This window comes from Lycium barbarum, chromosome 5 (assembly GCF_019175385.1).
Source record: "Lycium barbarum isolate Lr01 chromosome 5, ASM1917538v2, whole genome shotgun sequence".
NCBI lineage: Eukaryota > Viridiplantae > Streptophyta > Magnoliopsida > Solanales > Solanaceae > Lycium > Lycium barbarum.
In genome coordinates, this window is record NC_083341.1 from 135,151,350 (window position 1) to 135,178,841 (window position 27,492).

General features: G+C 38.0%; 1 protein-coding gene and 2 pseudogenes across 2 annotated transcripts; 2 read left to right on the forward strand and 1 right to left on the reverse strand.

Moving 5' to 3' along the window:
- The first annotated feature begins 856 nt into the window (after nt 1-856).
- LOC132641716 (LEAF RUST 10 DISEASE-RESISTANCE LOCUS RECEPTOR-LIKE PROTEIN KINASE-like 1.1) lies at nt 857-5,054 on the forward strand (annotated as a pseudogene).
- A 521-nt stretch (nt 5,055-5,575) lies between these two features.
- Nucleotides 5,576-23,757, reverse strand: LOC132639867 (nicotinamide adenine dinucleotide transporter 1, chloroplastic-like; annotated as a pseudogene).
- LOC132641719 (LEAF RUST 10 DISEASE-RESISTANCE LOCUS RECEPTOR-LIKE PROTEIN KINASE-like 1.1) lies at nt 23,247-26,630 on the forward strand. 2 transcript variants are annotated; one of them, XM_060358795.1, is made up of 4 exons: nt 23,247-24,547; nt 24,714-24,746; nt 25,091-25,345; nt 25,537-26,630. In XM_060358795.1, the coding sequence occupies exons 1-4, from the start codon at nt 23,839-23,841 to the stop codon at nt 26,502-26,504; spliced, it is 1,965 nt and encodes a 654-aa protein (XP_060214778.1). In that variant the 5' UTR covers nt 23,247-23,838; the 3' UTR covers nt 26,505-26,630. The 2 variants fall into 2 exon arrangements, with proteins under 2 accessions (XP_060214778.1, XP_060214777.1); XM_060358794.1 differs by having other exon boundaries at nt 23,249-24,547; nt 24,711-24,746.
- Nucleotides 26,631-27,492: the final 862 nt, after the last annotated feature.

Genomic DNA, 27,492 nt, shown 5'->3' on the forward strand with positions numbered 1-27,492 from the left:
GTAATTTTCAAAGGCGAGGGGGATTCGGATGAACCCTCTGCACACTCTGCAAAGTGCAAAGTGAGGAGGCTGCATTTTCTCCCTCATAGGCTTCACTAGAAAAATTGCATTGACCAAAGACCAGCTGCAATAATAAGAAAGAAAATTAGATAGAGAAACTATATTATGGTGTTCAAGCATTCCACTAATCTAGATTTAGAATGGTGTAAGTTGGTCTTAAGAAGTCCATCTCATTAAATGACTCAATTTCTACAGTTTAGGAGTAATTTGACTAGATTATGGAGTTTGGTTTTTTAAAACTGAAAGAAATTTTAAACTAAAAATGCAAGTCTAATATAATCAAAATAGCAGTAAACCACATTAGGTGTTTATATATAATGAGCAAAAATTTTGCATCTGATGAATTTGGAGCACCTCAAAGTTAAAATTTAGAATGATGTCGAAAGAAGTAAAATAATTCAAAAAGGAAATACAGTAAATAGAAACTTTTGGTTAGAAAACAATTTTCTGAAAAAGCTACAATATGTGGTCATATATATTACGGGATCTTGAGAGTAGATTATTTGATTTTCTTAAATCTTGTCCAATATGACATGCTTCATCCAAAAAGAATGGGGAAAAAAAATAAAGAATATAATTGTTGGCCCATTTTCCCCCTAAAAAATATACCAAGACAAGACAAAAGTGAAAAAAGACTTATTATGCAGTGTCCTTTTCAACTTTTAAAAGAAGGTACTCATTTTTCCTAACTACTTTCTGGGGTCATCTTATATGTGGAAGGAATGATTTGACATGTCCCCTTTATAAGAATAGCCATATTTTAAAACTAGGATAGATGAGAACCATATATTCTTAATCAGATGTCTCACGTTTAGACTCTCGAGAAAAGAGAACCTCTTGATAAGGTACGGTTTACCTTCCTTAGCGGGCTTATGTGACGTGAATCTGAATTAGTGGGGTCAGTGAGTTTTTGACGTCGGGTTCCTCTTTGAACCGTTAATAAATGGAAGGTGAATAGAAAAAGGCCCCATTTTGTAAAAGAGTGTGGTAGGATAGTTGAGAACCATCTATATTTAACCGGATGTCTGAAGCTCGAGCCTTGAGAAAAGAGAACTTCTTAATAAGGAACGGTTTACCTTCCTTAGCGGGCTTACATAGCATGAATAGTCAGGTCGGTGAGTTTCAGCCGCCGGAAGAAAAATGTCTTTGAACCATTAATAAATGAAAGGGAGGGGAATTTAAATTCCCCATGTTGTAAAGTCACAAAGGTCCCATACTCCATTTGGCCAATCTTCCATCAAATTGTTATCTTCAAAGTCTTGCTTCCACATGTTTGAGTCAACTTAACGTGTCCAAAAGACAAAAACATGAATGCAGTTCTATAGCCAAGCAAGGCCAAACAAACAATAAAAAGAAACTCTGCGAAGTTCAGTTTTTTATTTTAACATTCTTGGTTATTCTTGTTAATGTTGGATGTTTTTTTTTTTCTTATTTTATCCAAAAAGGTTCATCATGGATTTGTTTTCTTGGTTTTTTGTCTTCATTTTCTTTCATTTTTGGGTCTTTGATTCAGCTCAAGCACAGAACACATCCTACTCAAGCTGCACTAAGGAATTTCAGTGTGGAAACTTAGGAAATTTGAACTTTCCTTTCTACAAATCGACTGAAATTGATGATTGTGGATTGTGCAAAGTGGATTGTGAAGGTAGTCCAAATGCCACAATTGAACTAGAAGGGGTGAAGTATCAAGCTTTTGCAAAACATGACGTTTATATCAATCTTAAGGACTCTACTCTTGGAGAACTTTTGAAGAATAACAGTTGCCAGACTTTTGATAAAAATCTCTCTACTTCTATTTCTCCTTCAATCACATATAGATTTGACCACCTTCTCACTTTGTTCAAATGCAACAGTAGCCAGAATAGTACACATGAAGAATTTTTCTCTTACCCAAGATATCAAAATTACAGTGGTTGCCAAAGTTTCATATTCTACTATAACACTCAATCAATTATTATGATGTATCTGATCTTCCTAGTAGCTGTTCATTTATTCAGTTGCCTTTCAGATCAAATTCGGCATCAAATTCAAATTATAGTGGCTTATTTCATCTGTTAACTGATGAAGTTATACTAGGATGGACTGTGTCTGATGCATGTAATCAGTGTTATTATACAGGAGGCAGGTGTCAAACGAATAATACAAATAACAAATTTCTTTGTTCTAATACCAACAAAGGTAAATAACTTTTTTCATGGTTCATAATAAAGATTTTGGTTCTGTTTTTCCTAGGTTCAACTTACATTTTTCATTGTTTACTACAGTTTCAGGACTTAGAAAAGGGGTGAAAGTGATTGTTGCAGGTATTTACCTTTATCATTTTATCTGCAATTGTGTTGTCACCGCCCAGGGTTCTGGGGTGAACTCTACTCTGTTATCTGATGACAAGGAGTGAAATTTCAGGGGAATTGAGTAAAATATCCTTGTCCATAGTTACAAATTACAATGGATTCTCTTTTGTCTTGCAAACCCCTTATTTTGTACTCCCTTATTCTTGAAAAGACGGTTAACCACAAGATTTATCCTTTATGTTTTTATTTCTACAATGATTAGGATAGAAAAAAAGAAGTAGCTAGGTGCACTAAGCTTCCACTTTGCGCGAAGTCTGGGCAAGGGATGGACTACATTAGGTCTTATTGAACACAGCCTTGCATTGCATTTCTGCAAGAGATTATTTTCACCGCTTGAGCCTGTGACTCTTGGTCACATGGCGGAAACTCTTATTGTTGCGTCAAGGCTCCCCTTCTCAATAGCAAAGACAGAAAGAATCTAAAATATGTAACTTTAGTTACGCTTTATGTGCGTTGATCGGTTTTTTCTGTGCTTCAATTTCAGCAATTATTGGTTCCCTTGTTGGACTCTGCACAATTGCCTGTTTTCTATGGTTTTACAAGAGGAGTAAAAATGATTCCTCACCATTTCTTTCAAGAAATACATCTGGTATTTCAATGATTCATCACGAGCTCGAGGAACGTTGCAAATACCTAGGGATCCCACTATTCTCCTATGCAGAACTTGAAGAAGCCACCAATAAATTCAACTCTTCTAGACAACTTGGTGATGGAGACTATGGAACTGTGTACTATGGTAAGAAAGCTTTCCTCATAGAACTAGATAATCTAAAGATAATCCACAAAAGTCTTTTTTTTTTCTTTTTTTTTTAACTGTGGTGTTTGGGCCAGCTTGTGCGCCTAGACTAATTCCACGAGATACCTGCCACCTCCCACTAGCAACAGGTACCAGGTAACTCTGTCCACCAAGGCGAGGACAGATAGGAAGAAATCACCTAGTTTTTTGTCGTTGGATTTGATCCTGAGACCTCATGGTTCTCAACCCACTTCATTGACCACTAGGCCACACCTTTGGGTGCCACAAAAGTCTATTTTATTTGTTTTGCTTTTCGAGGGGCAAGGTACCTAGTAAGCATCTTGATCTAACAGCTATTTCGGTATGTCTTAAAATCAGGAAAACTTAGAGATGGAAAAGAACTTGCAGTTAAGAGCCTCTATGAGCACAATCACAGGCAAAGGCAGCACTTCATAAATGAAATTGAAATTCTCACTCGGCTTAGGCATCCGAATCTTGTTACTCTTTATGGATGCACATCACGACGTAGCCGTGAACTCTTCCTTATTTATGAGTACATTCCCAATGGAACAATTGCCGATCACCTGCACGGGCATAGAGCAAAGGATAAGTTACTAACATGGCCTATAAGGCTCAAAATCGCCATAGAAACCGCTAGTGCATTGACTTACCTTCATGCTTCTGACATCATACACCGCGATGTCAAGACTAATAACATTCTCCTTGACAATGACTTTTGCGTCAAAGTAGCGGATTTCGGGCTATCAAAACTCTTCCCCAATGATGTTACTCATATCTCAACTGCACCTCAAGGGACCCCGGGATATGTTGATCCTCAGTATCACGAATGTTACCAGCTTACTGATAAGAGTGATGTTTATAGCTTTGGTGTTGTCCTTATCGAGCTCATATCATCAAAGCCAGCTGTAGATATGAATAGACATGTGCACGAGATAAATTTGGCTAACTATGCGATGAACAGGATACTAAAGTGCGCGTTTGATGAGGTGATCGATCCATCTCTTGGATTCGAGACAGATGCAGAAGTTAGGAGGATGACAACATCGGTTGCAGAACTAGCTTTTCAGTGCTTACAAGTTGTCAAGGACATGAGACCTTCAATGCAAGAAGTACTCGAGATTTTGAAGACTATCAAAGACGGTGAATGGAAAAACTATCACAAAAAGGATACCAATAGCTATAATACCAAGCCAAGAACTGTAAAAGTTCATCGTCATCCTTCTGAAACGGATGATGCTGTGTTATTGAAGAAAAATATTCCACCTTCACCTGATACTGTAATTGATAAATGGGCTAGTAGCTCCACTACAACCAGTACATCATGTTAGATACATACCAAGATTAGCATGATATCATTTTTATAGAGTTTTCTTAGCTTGTTTCAGCCTGTTTAATTGGTTGATGCTTAAGGCATAGTTCATGAGCATATGTAAATGAAGCTTTCTTAAGTGTTAGTTAAGTCATATATGTATATGGCTTCTTAGTCATCAACCAAGTAAGACATTCCCCTTTAGACTATCTTTCTCGGACTCTCCTAAAATGTTGTCGTACCGGTGTCGGATACTCCAAATATAAACTACTTTTGAAGAATTTGACACGCACGACTCGGCATTTTTGAAGAGTCTGAGCAAAATAACCAAGTCTGGGAAGCTTAGAATTGGTTGGTGCAAATAAAGGTAACACTTTTCCCTTTGAAGATTTTGGAAAATTCTCTTTGGACCCTGACTTTGAGTTTGTCTACAAAAACAAAAGTTTTGCCTTGTACTATATCAAGATTTCTTTGAAAATGTCTTTGCTACTTTTGGTGAAAGACCCACAAGCAATTTTGCTCATTTTACCTCTTTGAGGTCAACTCCAACTTTGTAAATCTGTACCACTTCTGCTACTGCATCGACTCCATTCCTAATGAATTTATTGCAAGAATCCATATAGTACAAGTAGCATCAAAGCTTGTATCCCAGCAGTCAATGGAGTGGCAAAAACCATGGAAGACCCGCGTTTAAATTCTTGCAGACACGAAACCCACCAAGTGATTTCTTTCTGATAAGATTTGGTTAACATAGTTACATAATACTATACCTAGTGAATAGAGTTACCTAATGCATGTATTGGTAGGAAGTCACAGGTTTTGTCAGGACTTTTCGTGTTCGTTTTCTCATTAATTATTTGGAAAAAATGGCTGCCTAAGAAAGTTAATGAGATGGGATTTCAAATTATGACTGATTCTTTCTCCACCAAGAATTGACCGGCAATAAATTGTCTGCAGACAAACTCCTTTATTAGAAATTGCATCCAAGAATGGGTCAATAATCAAGATTTAGCCAATGACTTTAGAAGGCCAAAAAAAAAGGACCACAATTTTGTAGCCTTCACCAGTCGCCACTATTTTTCTACAAAGAGAAAGATGCAGTAGAACAAATAATCAAAGATGTTGAAGAATCCAGACTTATCGGAAAACTATTCGTGCCCTTATTTATTAGATCCAAAATAGTAAGTTACAAAAGGAAAATTTGTGCAACAGCAAACACTTGTTGCAAATTGCCTCCGCCACAAAAAAAAAAAAAAAAAAATCTCTAATCAATGTCTAGCAGTTAGATTATCAGAATTACTCAATGGAATTAAAGGAGTTCTCTTATTCGATGTGCTTTCTGATTGTTGTAAATTTTCGTCATTGTCTCCATGTTCTCCGGCTACCTTATGGGATTCACATCTAGGATTTGGTTTTGAATGCTCCTCTGGAAGTATAACTCGCTCAAATATTCTGTGGATCATTTCATAACTTGTAAATGTAATAACAGCAGAGGGAGTCGTCCGTAGAAGATTGGTTCCACAACCCCGGTAGAATCCGGTCAGACGTTCCTGTTTGAACATCTTTTTTACACAATCAACAACCCCATTATATGCTTTCTCGGAGTTTCTTACTTGCCCTTGTTCTTGTAATTTAGAACGCACAACCTGGTCAAGAACAATAGATTAATGGGTAGGGCATACAGTGCCATGAAAGAAACCAAAAGCTGAATATATCGATGGCCCCTTAAACTTGTCATTAGATTTGAGTTAAGACACTCTAACTATGGCTTGTTCTAATCCAGCACTTGAACCCATGATAACACCTTCGATTCAAATTTTGGAAAAACTTTTGCACATGTTCTCATGCGTCTATTAGATAGTTAAGTTAACCACATAAAATACGCATCTCCTTTAACTATACACGGAACAGACCTAAGGTTTTACGGCTTACTGAGGCTAATGCTTATGATTAAATAAGGTGACATATTTTAAGTGGTTAACTTATTTACGTGTTCAGGTGCTCAATTGGAAGAAACAACAGTTCGAGTGACTAAATGAAGTGTCTAAATTAAATTTACAGACCAGTTTAAGAGGCCACCAATGCACAAGCCAACCAATAAAAATCTTGGGTTCATTTTCTTCTTACCTCATGTGGATAAGTCATTACAGAGGCAACTACTTTCGCCGTCGAAGAGGCAATCGCTACTTCACCAGGGTTCAATTCATTAGTATGCTTATTGGCTGGCGGTTCAACAAAGTCATCACGTGATCAATCAGATAAGAGACAAATGGGTAAAAGACTTCCGCAATTGATTAAAGAAAACAGCTTCTCACCCCTTTTTGCTAAGTACGATTTCAGCTTTTCATATGCTGGAAATTGGATAGCAACATGACTAATCCCAGCCAAAGACGGCAAGAGGCCACTGCAACCCCAAGGAAACAGAAATATCAAACACAAAATAACAAGCCAGATATATGAAACATTAGAGAAAATGACGAAAATGGTCCCTTATATTTGGAGGTAGGTTCAAAATAGTCCCTTAAGTATACGCTTGACAGTTGTGGTCCTTCAAGTTTCCAAAAGTTAAACACTTTTAGTCTCCGTCAAATATTTACCGAACTCTGTCTGTTATATCTGACGGGAACTATGAAAAGAAGCAGATCTTAAAATATGCAACAAAAAACTACACTAGACACAAAAAAGATATAAACAACAACATACCCAATGACTAAAAAGATCTTTAAAAAAAAAAAAAAAACATAAATCACACTTCATGCACCAGACTCTAGAATAAAAAAAAAAAAACAGAAACTACAAGAACTGTACCTCTAAATGTGAGTTTTCGCTTAAAAAAATTTCATAGTTACCGTAAAACTAACATATAGAGTTCGGTAAATATTTGACGAGACTAAAAGTGTTGAACTTTTGACAAACTTAAGGAACCAAAACTGTGAAGTGAATACTTAAGGGACTATTTTGAACCTACCTTCAAATATAAGGGACCATTTTTGTCATTGTCAACCTCAAGGTGATGAAAATGATTACTGCGTTTTTTTTTTTTTTTTTTTTTTTTTGGATAAAGGTAATTGCTTATTATCGTATGGAGATGTTTTCCAGCTTAGTGTAGCTGGCTGAAAGAGGATATGGAACTGAAGCCTCTCTACCAAGGACGAAAAGTCGAAAACACATAAGTAAATAGTTTGTATATGACTATTCTTCATTATATAACTAACCTGTACCATCCGCGGATCCCTTCTTCATGTGCTATTCGTATTAAAGCACAGAATATACCTTTATATGGAACTACACCCACCCTCATTCCCTGTGTCTAAAGAATGAGGAACAAGAAAATATCAGGAACAAGATACAGAAGCAAATGCAAGTTGTTATTTAATGCAGGTTGTTATTCCAATACTAATTAAAGGAAACCCTAACAATAAACTCAATGGTATTAGAAACTTGTGCTTTAGCCTATGTTATAGGAACTCTTAGCACGTTTGTATTGAACTAGGATGACAACTGTATCGGCACCTTGTGCAGATCCTTAAAGTAGCTGCTATGACAATTATGCTTCATGTGGCTCCATTTAAGTACGTAATTTTATATATTAAAAAAAAATAGTCTCTAGCAGTAGAAATTGTCAACATTTTTTACTGTTATATAAATCTCTCTCAAGACTAAAAGAAGCTAAGTTAATCTCAACTAATTGGTAGCATATAGATCTTTTTCTGTTAGAATACGTGAGATGGGCTGATCCAACTGATTTGTATTTGTTTAATTTGTATCGGGCTCGGCCCAATTGTAATTAATTTACGGGTCACTACTGGTCATTACTTACATGTGAGCCCAAGTTATTTGGAAAAAAACAGATTATTCATTTTTCTTTTTCTTCTTCAAGATGAATGAAAGGCTCTCTCTTTCTCTTCTCTCTCACCGACCCTCAACCCTAATTTCTTATTGTTTCGTTTCGTGATAGATTTGGTGATTTAACATGGTATCAGAGCATAGATCCCATACGATCTGCTCATCACCTATAGATCGATGCTATCTTCGTGAAATCTGACCACGATTTCTTGTGCTTCCGCTACTCAGTTTATATTTTGTGAAAATATCGAAGTTCTTCGTCAGAAATCATCTCTAGTTACCACGAATCGTGTTTCTGGTTTCATTCGCATGAGATTGTTGCTTGTTGTGGTTGCTCATGTGAGGAATCGTCGTTTCCGACCTAATTTTGCCCTAATCTGTGTTCGCATCAGTCGATTTTGCCCTAATATGTGTTCGTATCAGTTGATTTTTCCCTAATCTTGTTGGTGTGAGTTTGTTGATTGCTTGTTTGTGCTCGAGTGAACAGTCGCTACTGGTTCGAGTTCAATCTGACCTAAATTTGTCTATTTGGTCTTCGTTTCTCTCTAATTTCCGAAAGAGGATGGAAATCGGGTAATTTCGTTCTATCAATCAACCTTGTTGTGTAAACTGCATGTCTTTAACTTGAATTGTGATTTCGTTGTTGTTTAAACTTAGATTTCAATTGTGACTTTATCGTTGTTCAAACTGGTAAAATGTCGGACGATAGTCCCACTCCCACTGGTTCTCACCCTACTAGTAGCTCACCTCAGTCTCGTGCTGTGTTTCATGAGGATGACTACACTCATCCATGCCATCCACTATACGTGCATCCATCAGATGTGCTAGGAAAATCTTTGGCTCAGGTGCCATTTGATGGAACTTGCTATGGTAGTTGGAGAAGGCATATTTTGGTCGCTCTTTCTATTAGAAACAAATTGGGTCTGATAGATTCTAATTCTGAGAGTCCCTCAGAGGACTCCCCTCTAGTTCGCCAGTGGCAAAGGTGTAATGATCTAGTAGTCTCTTGGTTGACAAACTCAATGACCTAAGAAATAGCTCGTAGTGTTGAATATTCAGTGTATGCTAAGGACATTTGGGCTGAATTAGAAGAGAGGTATGGTCAGGCAGATGCTGCAAGAGTGTTCGAATTAAAGAAATAACTAGCTCATATATCTCAGGGATCACTTAACATAGCCTCTTACTTTAACAAGATCAAGCAGCTCTGGGACGAGATTGCTTCCTTGTCTGTTGCTAAGGCTCGTAGTTGTACTTGTAGTGCTAAGTCTGAGTATGCAAAAGATGAGGATGTTCAAAGAGTGTACCAATTCCTCATGGGTTTGAATGATACATACACTCAGACCAGGAGCAATATCTTGCTGCTCAAACCTTTTCCATCCATGAGTGTTGTGTATGGTATGCTCTTATCTGATGAGACACAAAGACAAGTCTCCTCCTCATCACAGCTTTCTACCAATTCTGCATCCTTCCATGTTGGTGTGTCCAAGCAGTCCTATCCCTCAAAGGTTACTTTTGATCATGCCACATCAGGACTTTTCTGCAAGAGAACTGGTCATACCATGGAGAAGTGTCACAGACTTCATGGTTTTCCCCCAAATTTCAAATTTACAAAAAATAAGCAAGCTAACACACCAAACAATTCCAACAGGAAAACTGGTCTTCCTAATAATTCGTCAGTAGCTGCTCATGTTCATTCCTCTGGCTTTGATGCTACTGGTACTGTGTCTGATAATCCTAGTGTTGATGCATATCCAATGCCTGGTTTGTCCAAGGAACAATCAAACCAACTTATGACACTGGTCCAGCAGGGATTGCTCACTTTTGATCCATATGGCAATCCACACATCTCTGCTTCTGCAAATTTTGCTGGTAAGCTGCTTGATCATAGTGTTGTGCTCAAATCATGTATGATGTCTGAAGTAGGTTCCTTTATCTGGATCATAGACTCGGGAGCCACTGATCATATGACATCACATAAACACCTCCTTACAAATATTCAGACCCTTTCTATACCTTATCTTGTAGCTTTACCTAATGGATATAAGGTTAAGGTGAATCATGTTGGGTCTATGACCCTATTTCCCAACCTAGTACTTGACCATGTCCTCTATGTTCCTAGTTTCCAATACAATCTAATATCTATTCACAAATTACTGTCACAACTTGATGGCTTTGTTCTATTTACCAAGTATCTATGTGTTATACAGGGCCCTTCCTTGAAGAAGCCTCTAGTTCTTGGTAAAGTGGATAAAGGCCTCTACAAGTTGGTTCTGCCCAGCTCTTCAACCTCTGTTACATATATCTCTCCCACTCCTACTGTTTCAATTGTTAGTAATTCTGCATTATCTGATAAGAATGTCTTTCCCGATGCTTCTGATTTTTCTTCTGGTATACATACTGATTCTGCTCATGATGTAACTTTTGATACCACTGTTGTTCCTAATAATACAACATCACCCATTCCTAATACCTGTCCTGTTTTACCTGTTCATGTGCCTAATGGCAGTGTTGTTACTCATGCTAATGCATCACATTTTAACAAATTAGATATGATATGGCATTACAGGTTGGGTCACATTCCTTTTTCAAAAATGAGACCTGGGCTTAGAAATCTGTCACAAAAGCAGTCTTTCCCTTGTCCCGTTTGTCCCTTGGCAAGACAAACCAGGCTGCCCTTCCCTGATAGTAGTATTCAAACCACTAAGCCCTTCCAACTGATTCACATTGACACTTGGGGTCCATATCACACTCCAACCACAAATGGATCCAAGTATTTCTTAACCATTGTAGATGACTTCTCTAGGGATACTTGGACTTATCTAATGGGAGCTCAAAGCAATGCCTTTGATCTACTAAAATATTTTATTTTCATGACAGAAAATCAATTTCAATTGCAAGTTAAGATTGTTAGGAGTGACAATGCACTGGAATTAGGCTCCAGCATTGCTGGTTCCACCTTCTTCTCTGACAAAGGCATCCTCCATCAGACCACCTGCCCTCACACTCCACAACATAATGGGGTGGTAGAGAGGAAGCATAGGCACCTGTTAGAAACTGCTAGGGCCCTTCTTTTCCAGTCTGCCCTCCCCATCAGATTTTGGGGAGATTGTGTCCTTACTGCCACATATCTAATAAATAGGTTCCCCTCCAGCTTGTTAAATGGCAAAAGTCCTTATGAAATTCTATATGATAAACAGCCAAATTATTCTCATCTTAAATCCTTTGGTTGTCTATGCTACTCCACCATTCCCAAACCTCAAAGGGACAAATTTCAGCCCAAAGCCATGCCATGTGTATTTTTGGGTTACCCTTTTGCCAAGAAAGGCTATAAGGTATATAGTCTCACTTCCAAACTGACCTTTGTGACCAGGGATGTTGTGTTTCATGAACACATTTTTCCTTTCACTCTTACTTCCAAACCACCTTCATTCACACTGTCCCCTTCCCTATTTAGTTGTTTTGATGATCCTTTTCCCCTTACTTCTGTTTCTGCCCAACAACAACCTCCTCCACCATGTGCCACTAATTCTCATGATCTTTCTCCTCCTCCTTCCCCTGCTCCCACCTTTCCTCCTGCTGCTCCACCTACTCCCCCACCCACTTTACCTCATCCTTCTCGAGTTTCTTCCAGACCTCGCACCAGACCTTCTTACCTTGATAGCTATGTTTGCCAGTCCACTTCACAATTTTCTGAGTTTGCTCCATATTCCCATAGTTTTGGGTCTGTCCCTTCTACTTCTAGTCAACTTCATGTGTTTGAGCCTCACACTTCCTCTCAGGCAGTCTCAGTCCCTGCCTGGCAAACTGCTATGCAGAAGGAATTTGATGCTTTAGAATTGAATCACACATGGGACATTGTTGAACTTCCACCTGGCAAGAAACCTATTGGATGTAAGTGGGTCTACAAGTTAAATACAAAGCTGATGGCTCCATAGAGAGGTATAAAGCTAGGCTTGTAGTTAGAGGTGACACACAAGTTGAGGGCATAGACTTCCATGAGACTTTTTCACCTGTTGTTAAGATGTCTACTGTTAAGACTTTAATTGTTGTTGCTGTCAAGAAACAATGGCCTTTATACCAACTAGATGTCAATAATGCCTTCCTCCATGGAGATTTAGATGAGAAAGTGTTTATGAAAGTTCCTCCTGGCCTATCTGTTCCCTCTTCTTCTACTCAATTGGTCTGTAAGTTGAAAAAGTCTCTCTATGGCCTCAGACAGGCTTCCAGGCAGTGGTATGGCAAATTATCTCAGTCCCTTTGTTCAAGAGGTTACTGTCACGACCCAACCCCGTAGGCCGTGACTAGTGCCCTACTTGGGCACCCTGACATACCTGTACATATCGAATCACATCCAATTAGTATATGCGGCTAAAATGCTATATGCCGTCTCAAACTATATCAAACTGCATCAGACGCATTTCAACGCAACCATGTACGGACACACACACACACACACACACATATATATATATATATATATATATATATATATATATATATATATATATATATATATATATATATATATATATCAAAAAGCCGGCAAGGCTGTCAAATGTATCAAGAGCCAACAAGGCTATCAAAGATGTCAAAAAGCCGACAAGGCTATCAAATGGCACAATGGCCCAAAACACGTATACAAAATGCACGCCGACAAGGCTGCCATAACAAATGAGATCATACAAACCCAACTGTACAAAAGTAGGCACACATACCCACAAATACGTCTACAGACCTCTATACAGACCAAACGAATCATATGGCGGGACAGGGCCCCGCCGTACCCCTGAACGAATATATACAAACATAGCGAACAAAAGATATACCAAAAGATATGCTCTGAAAGGAGAAGAGCACTCCAACAACAAAAGGGGTGTCCTAAAGCGGTGGATCACCAAACTGTGCGTCGGTACCTGCGGGCATGAAACGCAGCCCCCCGATGCAAAGCAGAATATACCGAAAGAAAATATGAGACATAACCAAAAGGGGAGTATCAAACATAAGCGCAAATCCAACATATCAAAATTTATTTACTTTCAAAAATATGTAAGTCATGCATAGGGTACATGTCACGACCCAGCCCCGTGGGCCGCGACTGGTGCCCTACTTGGGCACCCAAACGGACATACAAACTAAATCATCATAGCAAAGCTTAACACGGATTTCATATTCATCATTTTTAAAACAGAGTTGAGAACGAATATTATCTTGCGCGTACAAAACATCATATCAGAATCAGAAGAGGCGGCGGAATATACATCGCCGAACATATGCACATATATCAAAAAGCCGGCAAGGCTGTCAAATGTATCAAAAGCCGACAAGGCTGTCAAATGGCACAATGGCCCAAAATACATACAGGATGCACGCCGACAAGGCTGCCATAAACATACACAAAATGCACGCCGACGAGGCTGCCATAACAAATGAGATCATACAAACACACTTGTACAGAAGTAGGCACACACACACCCACAATACGTCTACAGACCTCTAAACAGACAAACCGAATCATATGGCGGGACAGGGCCCCGCCGTACCCCTGAACAAATACATATATACATAGCGAACAAATATATATACCAAAATGTGCGCTTTGAAATGAGAAGAGCACTCCAAACAGCAGAATAGGGTGTCCTAAATGGGTAGATCACCAAACTGTGCGTCTGTACCTGCGGGCATGAAACGCAGCCCCCCGAAGAAAGGGGGGTCAGTACGAAATATGTACTGAGTATGCAAAGCAGAATATACAGAAAACAAACCTGAGGCATAGACGAAACAGAAGTGCTGAACATAAGTACAAACCCAATCATATCCAAATGTTTAGTTTAGAAAAAATACAAGTCATGCATAGGGTACAGAAGAATATGGTCGCCCGCCCGTCGATGGCGCCATAACACAGCATAACACCGGAAAGTCTCAAATCTCCGTATCTCCGTCACATATCACATCACAGCATAACGCCATACCCAACATAACACCAAATATAAGTGGAACCTGACCCTCTTTTGCGAGTAGCTCGGTGAACCATAAACACAGCATAACTCCGGAGTATATCAAAGTGCGCACGATAACAGAACCGACCCGGGACTCGGCGAAGGAATAACAAAATGCACGAGTAGAGTCGTGAGTAGTCATATGCATAAAATCATAAATTCAAACATAAGCAAAATGATCATACTTGAAATTCGAAATAATAATCATAACAAATTCTTTCAAAAATTTTCCGAATTACATAAAGGAAAGTCGCGGGACCCACAGACGGGTATTGACCCGAGTCGGGCCCGCCTATAGAAAATATATTCATCATATGCTATATAAACTCTTACCAAAATATTAAAGTAATCCGAACCTTTCGGAGGAAGACATGGCGTTTATAGCACGGAATTCTTTAACACAACTTATTGTGCAAAGTTTGGAAATCGATTTCTTCAAAGGCATAATAGTTCATATTTCATCATATCATACATAGGAATGCCAAAGAATATATGTAAAGATCATAGCGAACTCGGATTTCGAATTTAGGATTTCCTTAAGGCTAGTAGTCTAGCCTATTTACAACTAAAGCATGCCAAACGAAAGAAGGGCTAAGCTTTACATACCTCGTACGCACTCCAAGCTAGCCGATCTAAAGTAAATTCCAATCTACGCCTCGGGCTCCCCAAGGTCTACAAATAGGCCAACGAATACCAAACATTAGCTAAGGGCACTTAAGCCATTCGTTCCGACTAATCATTAAATTCTACAGAAAATTCGGCAGCATTTCCCCTGTAAATAGGCCATCCCGAGAATTTAACTCGCTCAAAATCAACAACAACAACAACCACAATAACCAACCTAGCAACATCAATAATAAATTCGGAAGGCAAAATAACATTAATAGCTCTCTTTTTCATCATTCGACAACTTTCCAATTATTGAATTCAATGGCTTACTTTCAAGCTACAATATCGTTCGTACATTCGATTATTAACCCAAATCCATACTAACAACATTCAAGAACACTCTATACAATTCACATAATTTTTCCAACAAGCCAATAATTTTTCTCCAAGTGGCCGAAAACAGTCCCCTATTTTCTTTCCTCATTTTCAAGTCATGTTTTGTGTCACAATCCACAATATATCGATGTCATTTTCACAAATATACGACTTACATCAAACGCATAATAGGACCCAAATCAGCCCACAAAATCTCAACATCATTCTTGAGTCATTAAATGCTCAATTCCAACTAGAATTCATAACGACGACAACTAAAACACTAAGCGATATTAATGCGATTTTTGCCAAACATTTGGGACCATGCACGGCCACACCCACATATATACATATAGATGGTTCTAATTTATTTCTTCGCTCTACGACAATCAAACATGCTACAAGGAATTTAATTCATCAATTTTGTCACAACACCCATTTACATAACCACACCCATACACACGGCTAACACACCCATCACACACCCCACTTCCAACATACTATATTTCATGATTTTCATCCATATTAACATACCATAACATGAATTAAACGTCCATAACACATAAACAAGAGCAAAACTTACCTTTCCTTCTTCAATTCCACAAATGGCTAGGGTTTGCTATTTGACACAAAGGATGGTTGGATGACCCAAACGATACTTCCACGCCACTTAGGGACCTCCAAATAGTGGGTTTATACAAAAGAAATAATTTTTAGAGAGGCAAAAATGGGACTTGATTTTCCATGGCTCTAGCCGTGAGCCTCCTTGTTGGAGCTCTTCAACTTTTGTTATTTTTGTCTAAGTGTAAAATGATAGAAAGATGACTTGAAGTCATCTTTTTAAGTCCACAAAATATCTCTACTAGTTTATGGCCCACACATGTGTTGGACCAATTAAAATTGGCCACGCAATGTGTGGGACCTTTTTGTGGACCACACGGCTACAAGGCCATTTTTGGGCAAGATTTTTAATTCCAATTTTATGAATTGTGGTCCCAATTTTTCCTAAGTGTTCAATGCCATCAATTTCATTTTCAACTTATGTCTCAAAATAAAATCGAATGGTCAAAAGTCCCGACTTCAAATCCCGGAATAGTCTTGGCCTCAAATTATCATAGTTAATCCGGGTTGTCCCAATGTATAAAAATATGGGACGTAACAGTACAGAAGGATATGGTCGCCCGCCTGTCAATGGCGCCAATACACAGCATAACACCAGATGTAAGTTTCAATTCTCCGAATCCCCGTCACATATCATAACCCAACATAACGCCATATACAACACATCACCAAACATAAGTGGAACCCGACCCTCATTAGCGAGTAGCTCGGAGAACCATAACACAGCATAACTCCGGAGTATATCAAAGCGCACACGATAACAGAACCGGCCCGGGACTCGGCGAAGGAATAACAGAATGCACGAGTAGAGTCGTGAGTAGTCATATGCATAAAATCATTATCATAAATTCAAACATAAGCAAAATGATCATACTTGAATTTCGAAATAATAATCATAACAAATTCTTTCAAAACATTTCCGGATTACATAAAGGAAAGTCGCGGGACCCACGGACGGGTATTGACCCTAGCCAGGCCCGCCTATAGAAAATATATTCATCATATGCCATATAAATCCTTACAAAAATATTAAAGCAATCCGGACCTTCCGGGGGAAGATATGGCGTTTATACTTCGGAATTCTTTAAATCAACTCATTGTGCAAAGTTTGGAAATCAATTTCTTCAAAGGCATAATAGTTCATATTTCATCATATCATACATAGGAGTGCCAAAGAATATATGTAAAGATCATAGCGAACTCGGATTTCGAATTTAGGATTTCCTTAAGGCTAGTAGTCTAGCCTATTTATAACTAAAGCATGCCAAACGAAAGAAGGGTGCTTTACATACCTCGTACGCACTCCAAGATGGTCAATCTAAAGTAAGTTTCCAATCTACGCCTCGGGCTCCCCAAGGTCTACAAATACGTCAACGAATATCGAACATTAGCTAAGGGCACCTAAGCCATTCATTCCAACTAATCATTAAATTCTACAGAAAATTCGGCAGCACTTCCCCTGTAAATAGGCCATCCCGAGAATTCAACTCGCTCAAAATCAACAACAACAACCACAATAACCAACCTAGCAGCATCGATAATCAATTCGAAAGGCAAAATAATAATAGTAGCTCTCTTTTACGCCATTCGACAACTTTCCAATTATTCAATTCTATGGCTTACATTCAAGTCACAATATCGTTCATACATTCGATTATCAACCCAAATCCATACTAACAACATTCAAGAACATTCTAAACAATTCACATAATTTTTCCAACAAGCCAAGAATTTTTCTCTATGATGGCCGAAAACAGTCCCCTTAGCCGAGTAGCCCCTTTTATTCACTTTCCTCATTTTCAAGTCATGTTTTGTATCACAATCCACAATAGAACGATATGATTTTCATAAAATATACAACTTACGTCAAACGCACAACTAGCCTCAAAACAGCCCACAAATTCTCAACATAAATCTTGAGTTATTAATTGCTCATTTCCAACTAAAATTCATAACAACGACAACTAAAACGTTAAGCGATACTAATGCGATCTTCGACATATTATACGACCCACATTCGTCCACACTACACATACATATATATTAATGGTTCTCATATATAAGGATTGCACTAAATGCACAAAGTTCTCCAAATCAGTCCGCAACGCCTACTATGTCAATTTGGGACATTAAATCCTCATTTCCAACCTACAAGTCATCACAATAACCATTACGACGCTAAGCGATATAAATTCATTCTTTGCCAAACATTTGGGGCTACACACGGCTACATTACATCCATGTATACATATATTGACGATTTGTATTCTCTTCTCCACTCTACAACAATTAACAAGCTACAAAGAACCAATTTATCAACTCAATCACACAACACACACATACACCCCACACGGCCCACATACCAAACACAAGACCCAACTTCAACATTCTATATTTCATGATTTCTATCCATTTTAGCATACTACAATATGCATACGAGATTCACAATACATAAACAAGATCAAACCTTACCTTTGTTCTTCACTTCCACCAATAGCTAGGGTTTGCAAATTGAAACAATGGATGGTTGGATGACCCAAACGATACTTCCACGCTACTTGGGGACTTCAATATAGTGGGTTTATACCAAGGAATTAATTTTTGAGAAGCTAGAAGTGGGATTGATTTTTCCCTTGGTTCAACCGAAAACAGTGGGGAAAGAATGGAGCTCTCAAGTTGATATTTTTCTAAGTGTTGAAGTGTGTAGAATGAGTAAAGAAGACTACTTGGTCATCTTATTAATTCCCTCAAATATCTAAGAAAGTCTTTGGCCCACACAATGTGTTGGACCAATTAAAATTGGCCACACAATGTGTGGGACCCTTCTCATTTACACGGCCACAAGGGAGTTTTGTACAACATTTTTAATTCCAATTTTATGAATTGTGGTCCCAATTTTCCCTAAGTGTTCAATACCAACAATTTCATATATAACTTATGTCTCAAAATAAAATCAAATGGTCAAAAGTCTCGACTTCAAATCCCGGAAAAATCTTGGCCTTAAATTATCATAGTTAATTCGGGTTGTCCCAATGTATAAAAATACGGGACGTAACAGTTACTCTCATTCCCTGAATGATTACTCCCTCTTCACCAAAATAACTCCTGATTTTGTGGTGTTGCTCATAGTGTATGTGGATGACATCATTATAACTGGAACTGATCTACATGAAATTGCTTCCTTAAAAGCTTTTCTACATGAGCAGTTCAAAATTAAAGATTTGGGTTCTCTGAACTACTTCTTGGGCATTGAAGTGGTGCACTCTCCTGATGGGGTTCTTTTACACCAAAAGAAATTTATCCATGATTTACTTGTTGATTTTCATGCCATTGACTCCTCTCCGGTAGTATGTCCTCTTGAAATGCATGTACAACTCTGGGCTGGTGTTGGAGATGTGTTACCCAAACCAGAGGAATACAGATGCTTGGTAGGGAAGTTGAGTTTTTTAACCACCACTAGGCCTGACATTTGTTTTGTTGTGCAACACTTGAGTCAGTTCATGCAGAGGCCTTGTGTCCCCCATATGAAAGCTGCCCTACATCTCCTTCGATATCTTAAGAGGACCTCTGATGTGGGTATTTTCTTCAACAATACACCTGATTTTTCTCTTAGTATTTTCTGTGACAGTGATTGGGGCTCATGCCCTGATAGCAGGCGATCAGTTTCTGGTTTCTGCATATTGCTGGGTGGCAGCCTGGTTGGTTGGAAGTCCAAGAAACAACCAGTGGTCTCCCTTTCCTCGGCTGAAGCTGAATACAGGTCCATGAGCAAGGCAGTTGCTGAGCTCACCTGGTTATCTCGGCTGCTTGTTGATCTTGGACTGTCTGCTCCTTCCTCAGTCCCTCTGTTATGTGACAATCAATCAGCTCTTCACATTGCCAGGAATCCGGTGTTCCATGAGAGGACTAAGCACATCGAGCTTGACTGCCATTTTGTCCGGAGCAAACTGGCTGATGGGTTGATCGCTCTATCTTACACTTCAAGTGCCACTCAGTTGGCTGATATGTTTACCAAGATTTTGACTGGGTCTACTCACCATTCCCACCTTCTCAAGTTGGGTGTCTTATCACCCTCCAACTTGCGGGGGGATGTTAGAATACGTGAGATGGGCTGATCCAACTGATTTGTATTTGTTTAATTTGTATCGGGCTCGGCCCAATTGTAATTAATTTACGGGTCACTACTGGTCACTACTTACATGTGAGCCCAAGTTATTTAGAAAAAAACAGATTATTCATTTTTCTTTTTCTTCTTCAAGATGAATGAAAGGCTCTCTCTTTCTCTTCTCTCTCACCGACCCTCAACCCTAATTTCTTATTGTTTCGTTTCGTGATAGATTTGGTGATTTAACATTTTCTTCCATATGTTCTATTTTTAACTAGATTTTCATCAATTAGGAATTTAAAAAAGAGATTCAAAAGAACGTAAAATGTCACATCCAGTATTTTGAACCATTTTTGCCTCTACACTAAAAATTATTGTTTTTTATTTCAAGCGGATTCAAAAAAAAAAAAAAAAAATTATATACACAAAAAGAATTTGCTCTACAGCTCTACTCACGTCAACCTTTCTACTACCATGCATCGGTTGGAGGGAGCTTGAGGCATCTATCAGGTTTCTAAATTATGTGAAATCTGCTCTCTATTGAGAATTTTGAAGTCTAAAAGTATCTTCCACTAAAGCTTGTTATCTGTTCAGGTATCACCCACATGATAGAAAAGTGCACATGCTACATGTCCATATGAGAAACTTCTTTTTAGTATGCGGAAAGAGGGAGAAACCAGAGGAATTTTTCTTTCACTCGCTATAAGAATTCTCTCCCCCATTTATATGGATAGGGCAGCATAGTAATAATTATATTAACAGGCTTACATAAAGACTGAAAATACTCTGATACTCCAATCCTAGCGAAGGCAAAAAACACTAGATGATTTCTTTTCATCCACCTAAGTCTTGGTTGGCAGAGTTACCCGGTACCTGTGCAGGTGGAGGTAGCAAGTAACCGGTGAAATAGTCGAGGTGCGCATAAGCTGACCCGGAAATCACAAAAAAAAATAAAAAATTGATACTCCACATTTGAGCCCCCACAGGGAATAAAATTGCATTTCACCTATTCCCATCCTTCTCTATGATGATAGTTGATGAAGGAAAGCATACTTGGATGATATTAGTACAGTGACGAAGACTACAGAAACTAGAGCAGGACAAAGGAACATATAAAAAAAAATTATTATAACAAAGAAATATATGAAAATGAAAGGGCATGGATCATGGCTCCCTACAAACAGCACCGATTTCCCAAATTGAAGGGAATCCAACTTAATCAAATATTCAAACTGGTAGTTTACAATATTTCTGTGCACTTACACACTTTAAGGCACAATAAGTGTGCACAGAGTGTTCTAGACTCCATTCTTTTCGCTTATGGATCCTGGCCGAAGCAATACTTGGAACAAGGACCATCAAACTATAGAAAGGAAATTCGAACTTGTTTCAAGAATAAATCAACGGTAACTATATGAGAACATGAAACCTACTTGGAGCCGGGTCTTAACAACCCACAATGGATTTGTCGTAATGGATGTTGCGGCCCCCGCTCCTGCAGCAGCAATCATGGATTTGTCGTAATGGATTTTGCATTGTTCACTTGGAAGCACTTCAGCGCAGGGTATCAATTCTCATCATTTCTAATGAAGGAGACGACGATGAGCACAAACCTTGACGACCAGATTGAGAAACCTGAGGCAGACCATATACTTGCAGTCTTGTCTTAATAACATCCAATGGACACATAAATGTAGCAGCAATAGCACCTAAAAAAAAACAACCCAAACATACAAAAGCAAACATTTTTACAACACCCAATTAACTCAAAATCACATTCACATAACTCAAAAAACTCAAAGATCAAAAAAGCAACATAACAAAATAAATCTCTTACTCCTTCCATCCCAATTTATGTGCATTCAATTTGACTAATCATTGAAGCCAGTGGCGGAGCCACATGCATCCAAGCCGAAAAAGTACACTGTGTAAATACGTAAAAAGAACTTTTTTATGTATACATACTATGTGTTGAACCACCTTAATTTCGTCGTATATTTACTATTTTATATTTTGACACCCCTTAGTAAAAATCCTAGTTCCGCCACTGATTGAAGCTAAATTGAATTTAATCAACTCAAAATTTAAAAATTAAAAACTATACATACAGCACAAAAGTTGTAATTTTTCTCATGGAAATCTAATAAAAAAACATACATTTTAAAATGTTGGTCAAACTGTACATAGCTCGAATCTCGAAAAACAACAAGTGTACCATAAATTGGGCCATAGGAAAACAACCCAAACATACAAAAGCAAACATTTTTACACCCCCTGTTAACTCAACATCACACCCTATTAGCTCAAAAAACAACACAACTAAATAAATTTCTTATCTCTTATAATAAACAAATTAATTTCAAAAAAAAAAAAAAAAAAGATACCTGCAGAGGCACCAGCACCGGCATCACAAATTTGCCCCTCGATTTTTTATTATGATTTAAAATTACCTTCAAGTTGGAGATTCATTAAGGATCAAGGTCAAAATGAAATATTCTCCTAAATTTTTTTTTGCCCCCTCCCCAGGAGCTCCCTTCTTTGCTCCCTTGGTAACTCGAACTCGCAACCTTCGGGTTAAAAGTAGAGGACGCTTATCATCTGACAACCCTTCTTGTCAGATATTCTCCTAATTGACAGGTAACTTATTCCATTTTCTGGCTCTAACCAATCGTTGACCTGCCAAAAAGAATATAAAAAACAAAAAGAATATTCCATCTCTGTATTCAAATTTTTATTGAACAGAGATTTTTTTTTTTTTTTAAATCTTTGCCTCTTTAATTAATGGTTTAGTCTAAGGAGATGACATTCAAAGAAGTTTGATCTCAAAGTACAGTACAACTTAATATTCTCAAGGAAAATACATTAAAATAAAATTAGCTGTCACCACTTGTTGTCAAAAAAATACAATGGAGTAGAAACCCAGCATAGACAGACTCATTCAAAATACTTTCTAGATTGATTAAATATATGATTAATTTTTAAAAGTCAAATCATTATTGGAGTCTTTTAACTCGGCTAATCTACAGTCAATGAAGTTGGCAAGCAAAATACTCTTCATTTTTATATTTGCACTTGCAGCATTAAAGGTCCCCACTTGTTTGTCTTTTATATTAGTTGTTATATTGTTTTATAATCTTTAATGCTTGATTCTTGTATTATTGGTACAACATAAAAAAGTCAAGAAAAAGACAAAAATGGTCCCTTACATTTGGGGGCAGGTTCAAAGTAGTCCCTTGAATTTCTTCCAAGCAGTTCTAGCCCTTTAAGTTTGTCAAAAGCAAGCACTTTTGGTCTCCTTCAAATGTTTAACAAATTCTGCCTGTTAGGTTTTACAAGAATTGTGGGAAAAAACAAATACTTAATGGGAACTCACATTGGGAGTGCCATTTTGTTGTTTATTTTCTTGTATCTTTGGTGTCTGGTATAGTTATTTAAATGCAATTTTTGGTGCTTGATGCAGTTTAGAGTCTTACAATTTTTGGGATTTGACGGAATTTTCCTGTTGTTTCTCGTTAAATCTTTTTTTTTTGCAGTTCCCGTTACATCTAATAGGCAGAATTTGTCGAATATTAGGAAAGTGGTAAACTTAAAGGACAAAAACTGCTCAGAAGATATCTTTAATGGACTACTTTTGAACCTACCTTCAACCTTAAGGGACCATTTTTGTCATTTCTCAAAGAAAGTCCAAACGAGAGTATAAGAGAGATTCTGACTGAGCAAGAGAACATTTTGGGCAATACTCATATTTTGTCTATAATAACTTTTCTAATTATGTATGTGTACTTGTTGAAGTTTTTAGAGTTAGACTAATGGCTGCAGCCTGTTTTTCTGTTATGTTCTTTATGTTTCATATGCTTATCTTCAACTTAGTTAAAGCTGACAGTAAATCTTGTCCAAAAGAGTTCAATTGTGGAAGACTTGGTAACATGAGTTATCCTTTTTCAGAATTCAAGAAACCTCATTGTGGATTATCCAAGATTGATTGTAACAACACTCTTCAACATCCAAAAGTTGAGCTTGAGGGATTGTCTTATAATGCTTACAAAAAGTGGCTATGGGTTAATGGTATCGATCTTTCGGACTCTATTCTTGAAGGTTATTTGGCTAACAGAAGTTGCAAATCCTTTGAAAGGAACTTATCTTTTCCCAATACTCCTGTTTCATTTGGAGTTTACAACAATATCACCTTGTTTAAGTGCATGAATGTTAGTGAGGAGATAACTGATTATTTTCGACATTATGAGAACTACTCAAATTGTGATGGCTTTAGCATATACTATCATAAACCAAGAACAGATGGAAGACATAATATTCCAGCTGATCTTCCTGCAAATTGCTTGATTATTCGATTGCCTTTGAAGTATCTTTCATCGTCAGAACCGATTCCTAATGATTTGTTCGACCTGTTAACTTCTAATTTCACATTAGATTGGGAAGTGTCTAAAGATTGTTCCAAGTGTATCTATAGAGAAGGGCAATGCCAAAGTGACAGCAAAAATGACTTCTTTTGCTCCAAAGGTATTGGCATATAAGATACTTGTTTGTTATCTGTTTAGACCTTATTTCAATCTTGGAATGATTTGAATGTCTGTTATTTGGTACCTTATGGTAATTTGGATGAATGTACTTTCGTATCAGTCTTATTATGACTAATTAAACTATCATTTGTGTGTTCTTGCAGCAGCAAAAAGAAATTTAGGACTGATTCTAGGCACAGGTACTTGTCTAATCAATAACTTTTATGTGTAACCCTATATTGCTCGGAGTTTCCAAAAATGACGATGAGTGCGTGTCCGATCCTCGAAAACTAGTGATTTTTTGGAGGATCCGACACGGGTTTGGGAGCATTTTTGGAGAGTACGAGCAACATAGCTGTGTAACTGGACTTGCACAGAAATCTCCTATTGTTCCTCAAACTTAGAATTCTTTGATACGTTAAAGGGTATTATACATCCATTTCAATGCCGACCCCATTTTGTGGAATTTCACTTGGTATGTTGATGATGTTCAATGCCACAATTGTAAAATGTAACCTGTTTAATATCTCATTCTGCTCTGCAGTGCTTGGTGGTTTATTTTTTATCATAGCAACCAGCATAGTGATCTTTATAATATGCTGTTGCAAGAAGGATAATAGAAGTTTTTCAAACATTCTTCCAAGAAGCACCCCTTCGGAGCCCTCAACACAAAGCTACGAGTTAGACAACGGGTTCTTTGGGGTTCCCGTCTTCTCTTATGCTGAACTTCAACAAGCTACTATGAATTTTGATTCCTCCCGAGAGCTCGGGGATGGAGGATATGGAACAGTGTATTATGGTGAGACACCTTATAGAAGCAATCATCAATTTTGTTGAAGTGTGTGACAATCTCATCTAAAAGCTTAAGCTTTTAGAGAGAGCACACTTTAATTTAATATATATCCTCACCAAATTCTATAAAGCAGGTGCCTAGCCATCACTTTTCTTCTTTTTTTTGTAGATTCTAATTCTTGTATGCCACAAAACTAGGGAAACTTCAGGATGGGAGAGAAGTTGCGGTAAAACGCCTCTACGACCACAATGCTAGGAGAAAGGAGCAGTTTGTAACTGAGATTGAAATCCTAACAAGGCTCAGGCACAAAAATCTTGTCACTCTTTATGGTTGCACGTCTAAACTCAGCGATCAACTCCTACTTGTTTACGAATATGTCCCTAATGGAACGATTGCTGATCACTTGCACGGTCATAAGGCGAATGATTGCTCGCTCACATGGCCAATCCGCATGAAAATTGCTATTGAAGCTGCTAGTGCTCTGGCTTATCTGCATGCTTCTGATATAATCCACCGCGATGTGAAGAGTAACAACATACTACTTGACCAAAACTTCTGTGTCAAAGTGGGAGATTTTGGACTTTCAAGACCTCATCCGACTGATATTTCACACATATCGACTGCACCTCAGGGTACCCCTGGATACGTCGATCCAAAGTACCACGAATGTTACCAGCTTACCGATAAAAGTGATGTTTATAGCTTTGGGGTAGTCCTCGTTGAGCTGATATCGTCCATGCCTGCAGTGGATTTCAGTAGACATAATGAAGAGATTAATTTGTCTAACTATGCAATTAACAGGATTTTAAGGTGTGCATTCAACGAGTTGATAGACCGGACTCTTGGTTTTCAGTCAGATGCAGAAGTTAGGAGGATGACTACTTCAGTAGCCGAGCTATCGTTTCGATGCTTGCAATTTGACAAGGACATGAGGCCTACTATGGTTGAAGTACTAGAAACATTGGAAGAGATTCAAAATGGTGAGTTTAAAGATGATAAGAAAAGGGAGGGTAATGGAAACACTAAAGAGAGTGTACAAGTCCCTCTTTCACCTGAATCAGAAGTAGATGTATTATTGAAGAAACTTAACAAGTTTCCAACTTCACCAAATTCTGTAACTCAAGCGTGGATTAGTGGCTCTAGTATAAGTACCACTAGTACGTGAGATTCATATGCTTTTTTTTCTTTTTTTCTTTTGGTTTCCTAGTTCACGTTGATAAGCAGAAATACACAGAAAATTGAGCAAATCCATAACATTAACTGAATATTATTGGGTACCTGTTTCATGCTCGTTTGTTCTGGTTGTTGCCTCTAGTCTCTTGCTCGTATTAAGCCCAGCCTTACTATAAGTTGGTAGCGGCACTGGGTGAACAGTCTATCCGTCCTTAAATGGTATAACCAACCATTCTAGAGGAACAGTTGGTTTAGTAATTTCTAGCCTTCATCTATCTGGTGTCTCATCCAATTTAGATGGGACCTAGAAATTCAGAGGTGGAGTCAGGATTTTCAGTTTATGGGTTATGAATTCTAATCAACTTACTCAGTTCTGGATAAATTATTTACACATATTAAGTAGATTTTTAACACAGATATAGTATTTGAGACAAAGCTATTTGGTTCTGCCGAACCCGTTAGTCGAACTGTAGCTCCGCCCCTGCCTCGAATGACTACGCACATATCACCTCTATTTGTGTGATCTGTTTAGTGACAGCATTCCACATACTGCCTGTCAAAATATTTCCTATTCTGAACAGCTCATTCAAAAAGCACCATAGAGTCCATTTCTTTATGAATGGCATGAATAGATAGATCTGATGCAGTTCTTGAAAATGAGACACCCAATGCAATTCTAGAGTATACTTGGTGAGGATAATTTGATCAATGCAATAGAAAAGATGAGCGATTGGATGAAGTTCCTAGAGGGTAAATTTGCACTAAACATATTAGTTGGCGGAGCCGGGATTTTCAAAATATAAAAAAGTAAACATGTGAAAAAGTCACGGGCTTTAACATCTATTATAACATCCATAAAAAAGAATTTGACCTCGTATATATGGTGTAATTTTCAAAGCCAAGGGGGATTCGGATGAACCCTTTGCACCCCCAACCCCCCCCTCCCCCCCCCCTCCCCACACCCCCAGCTCTGCAAAGTG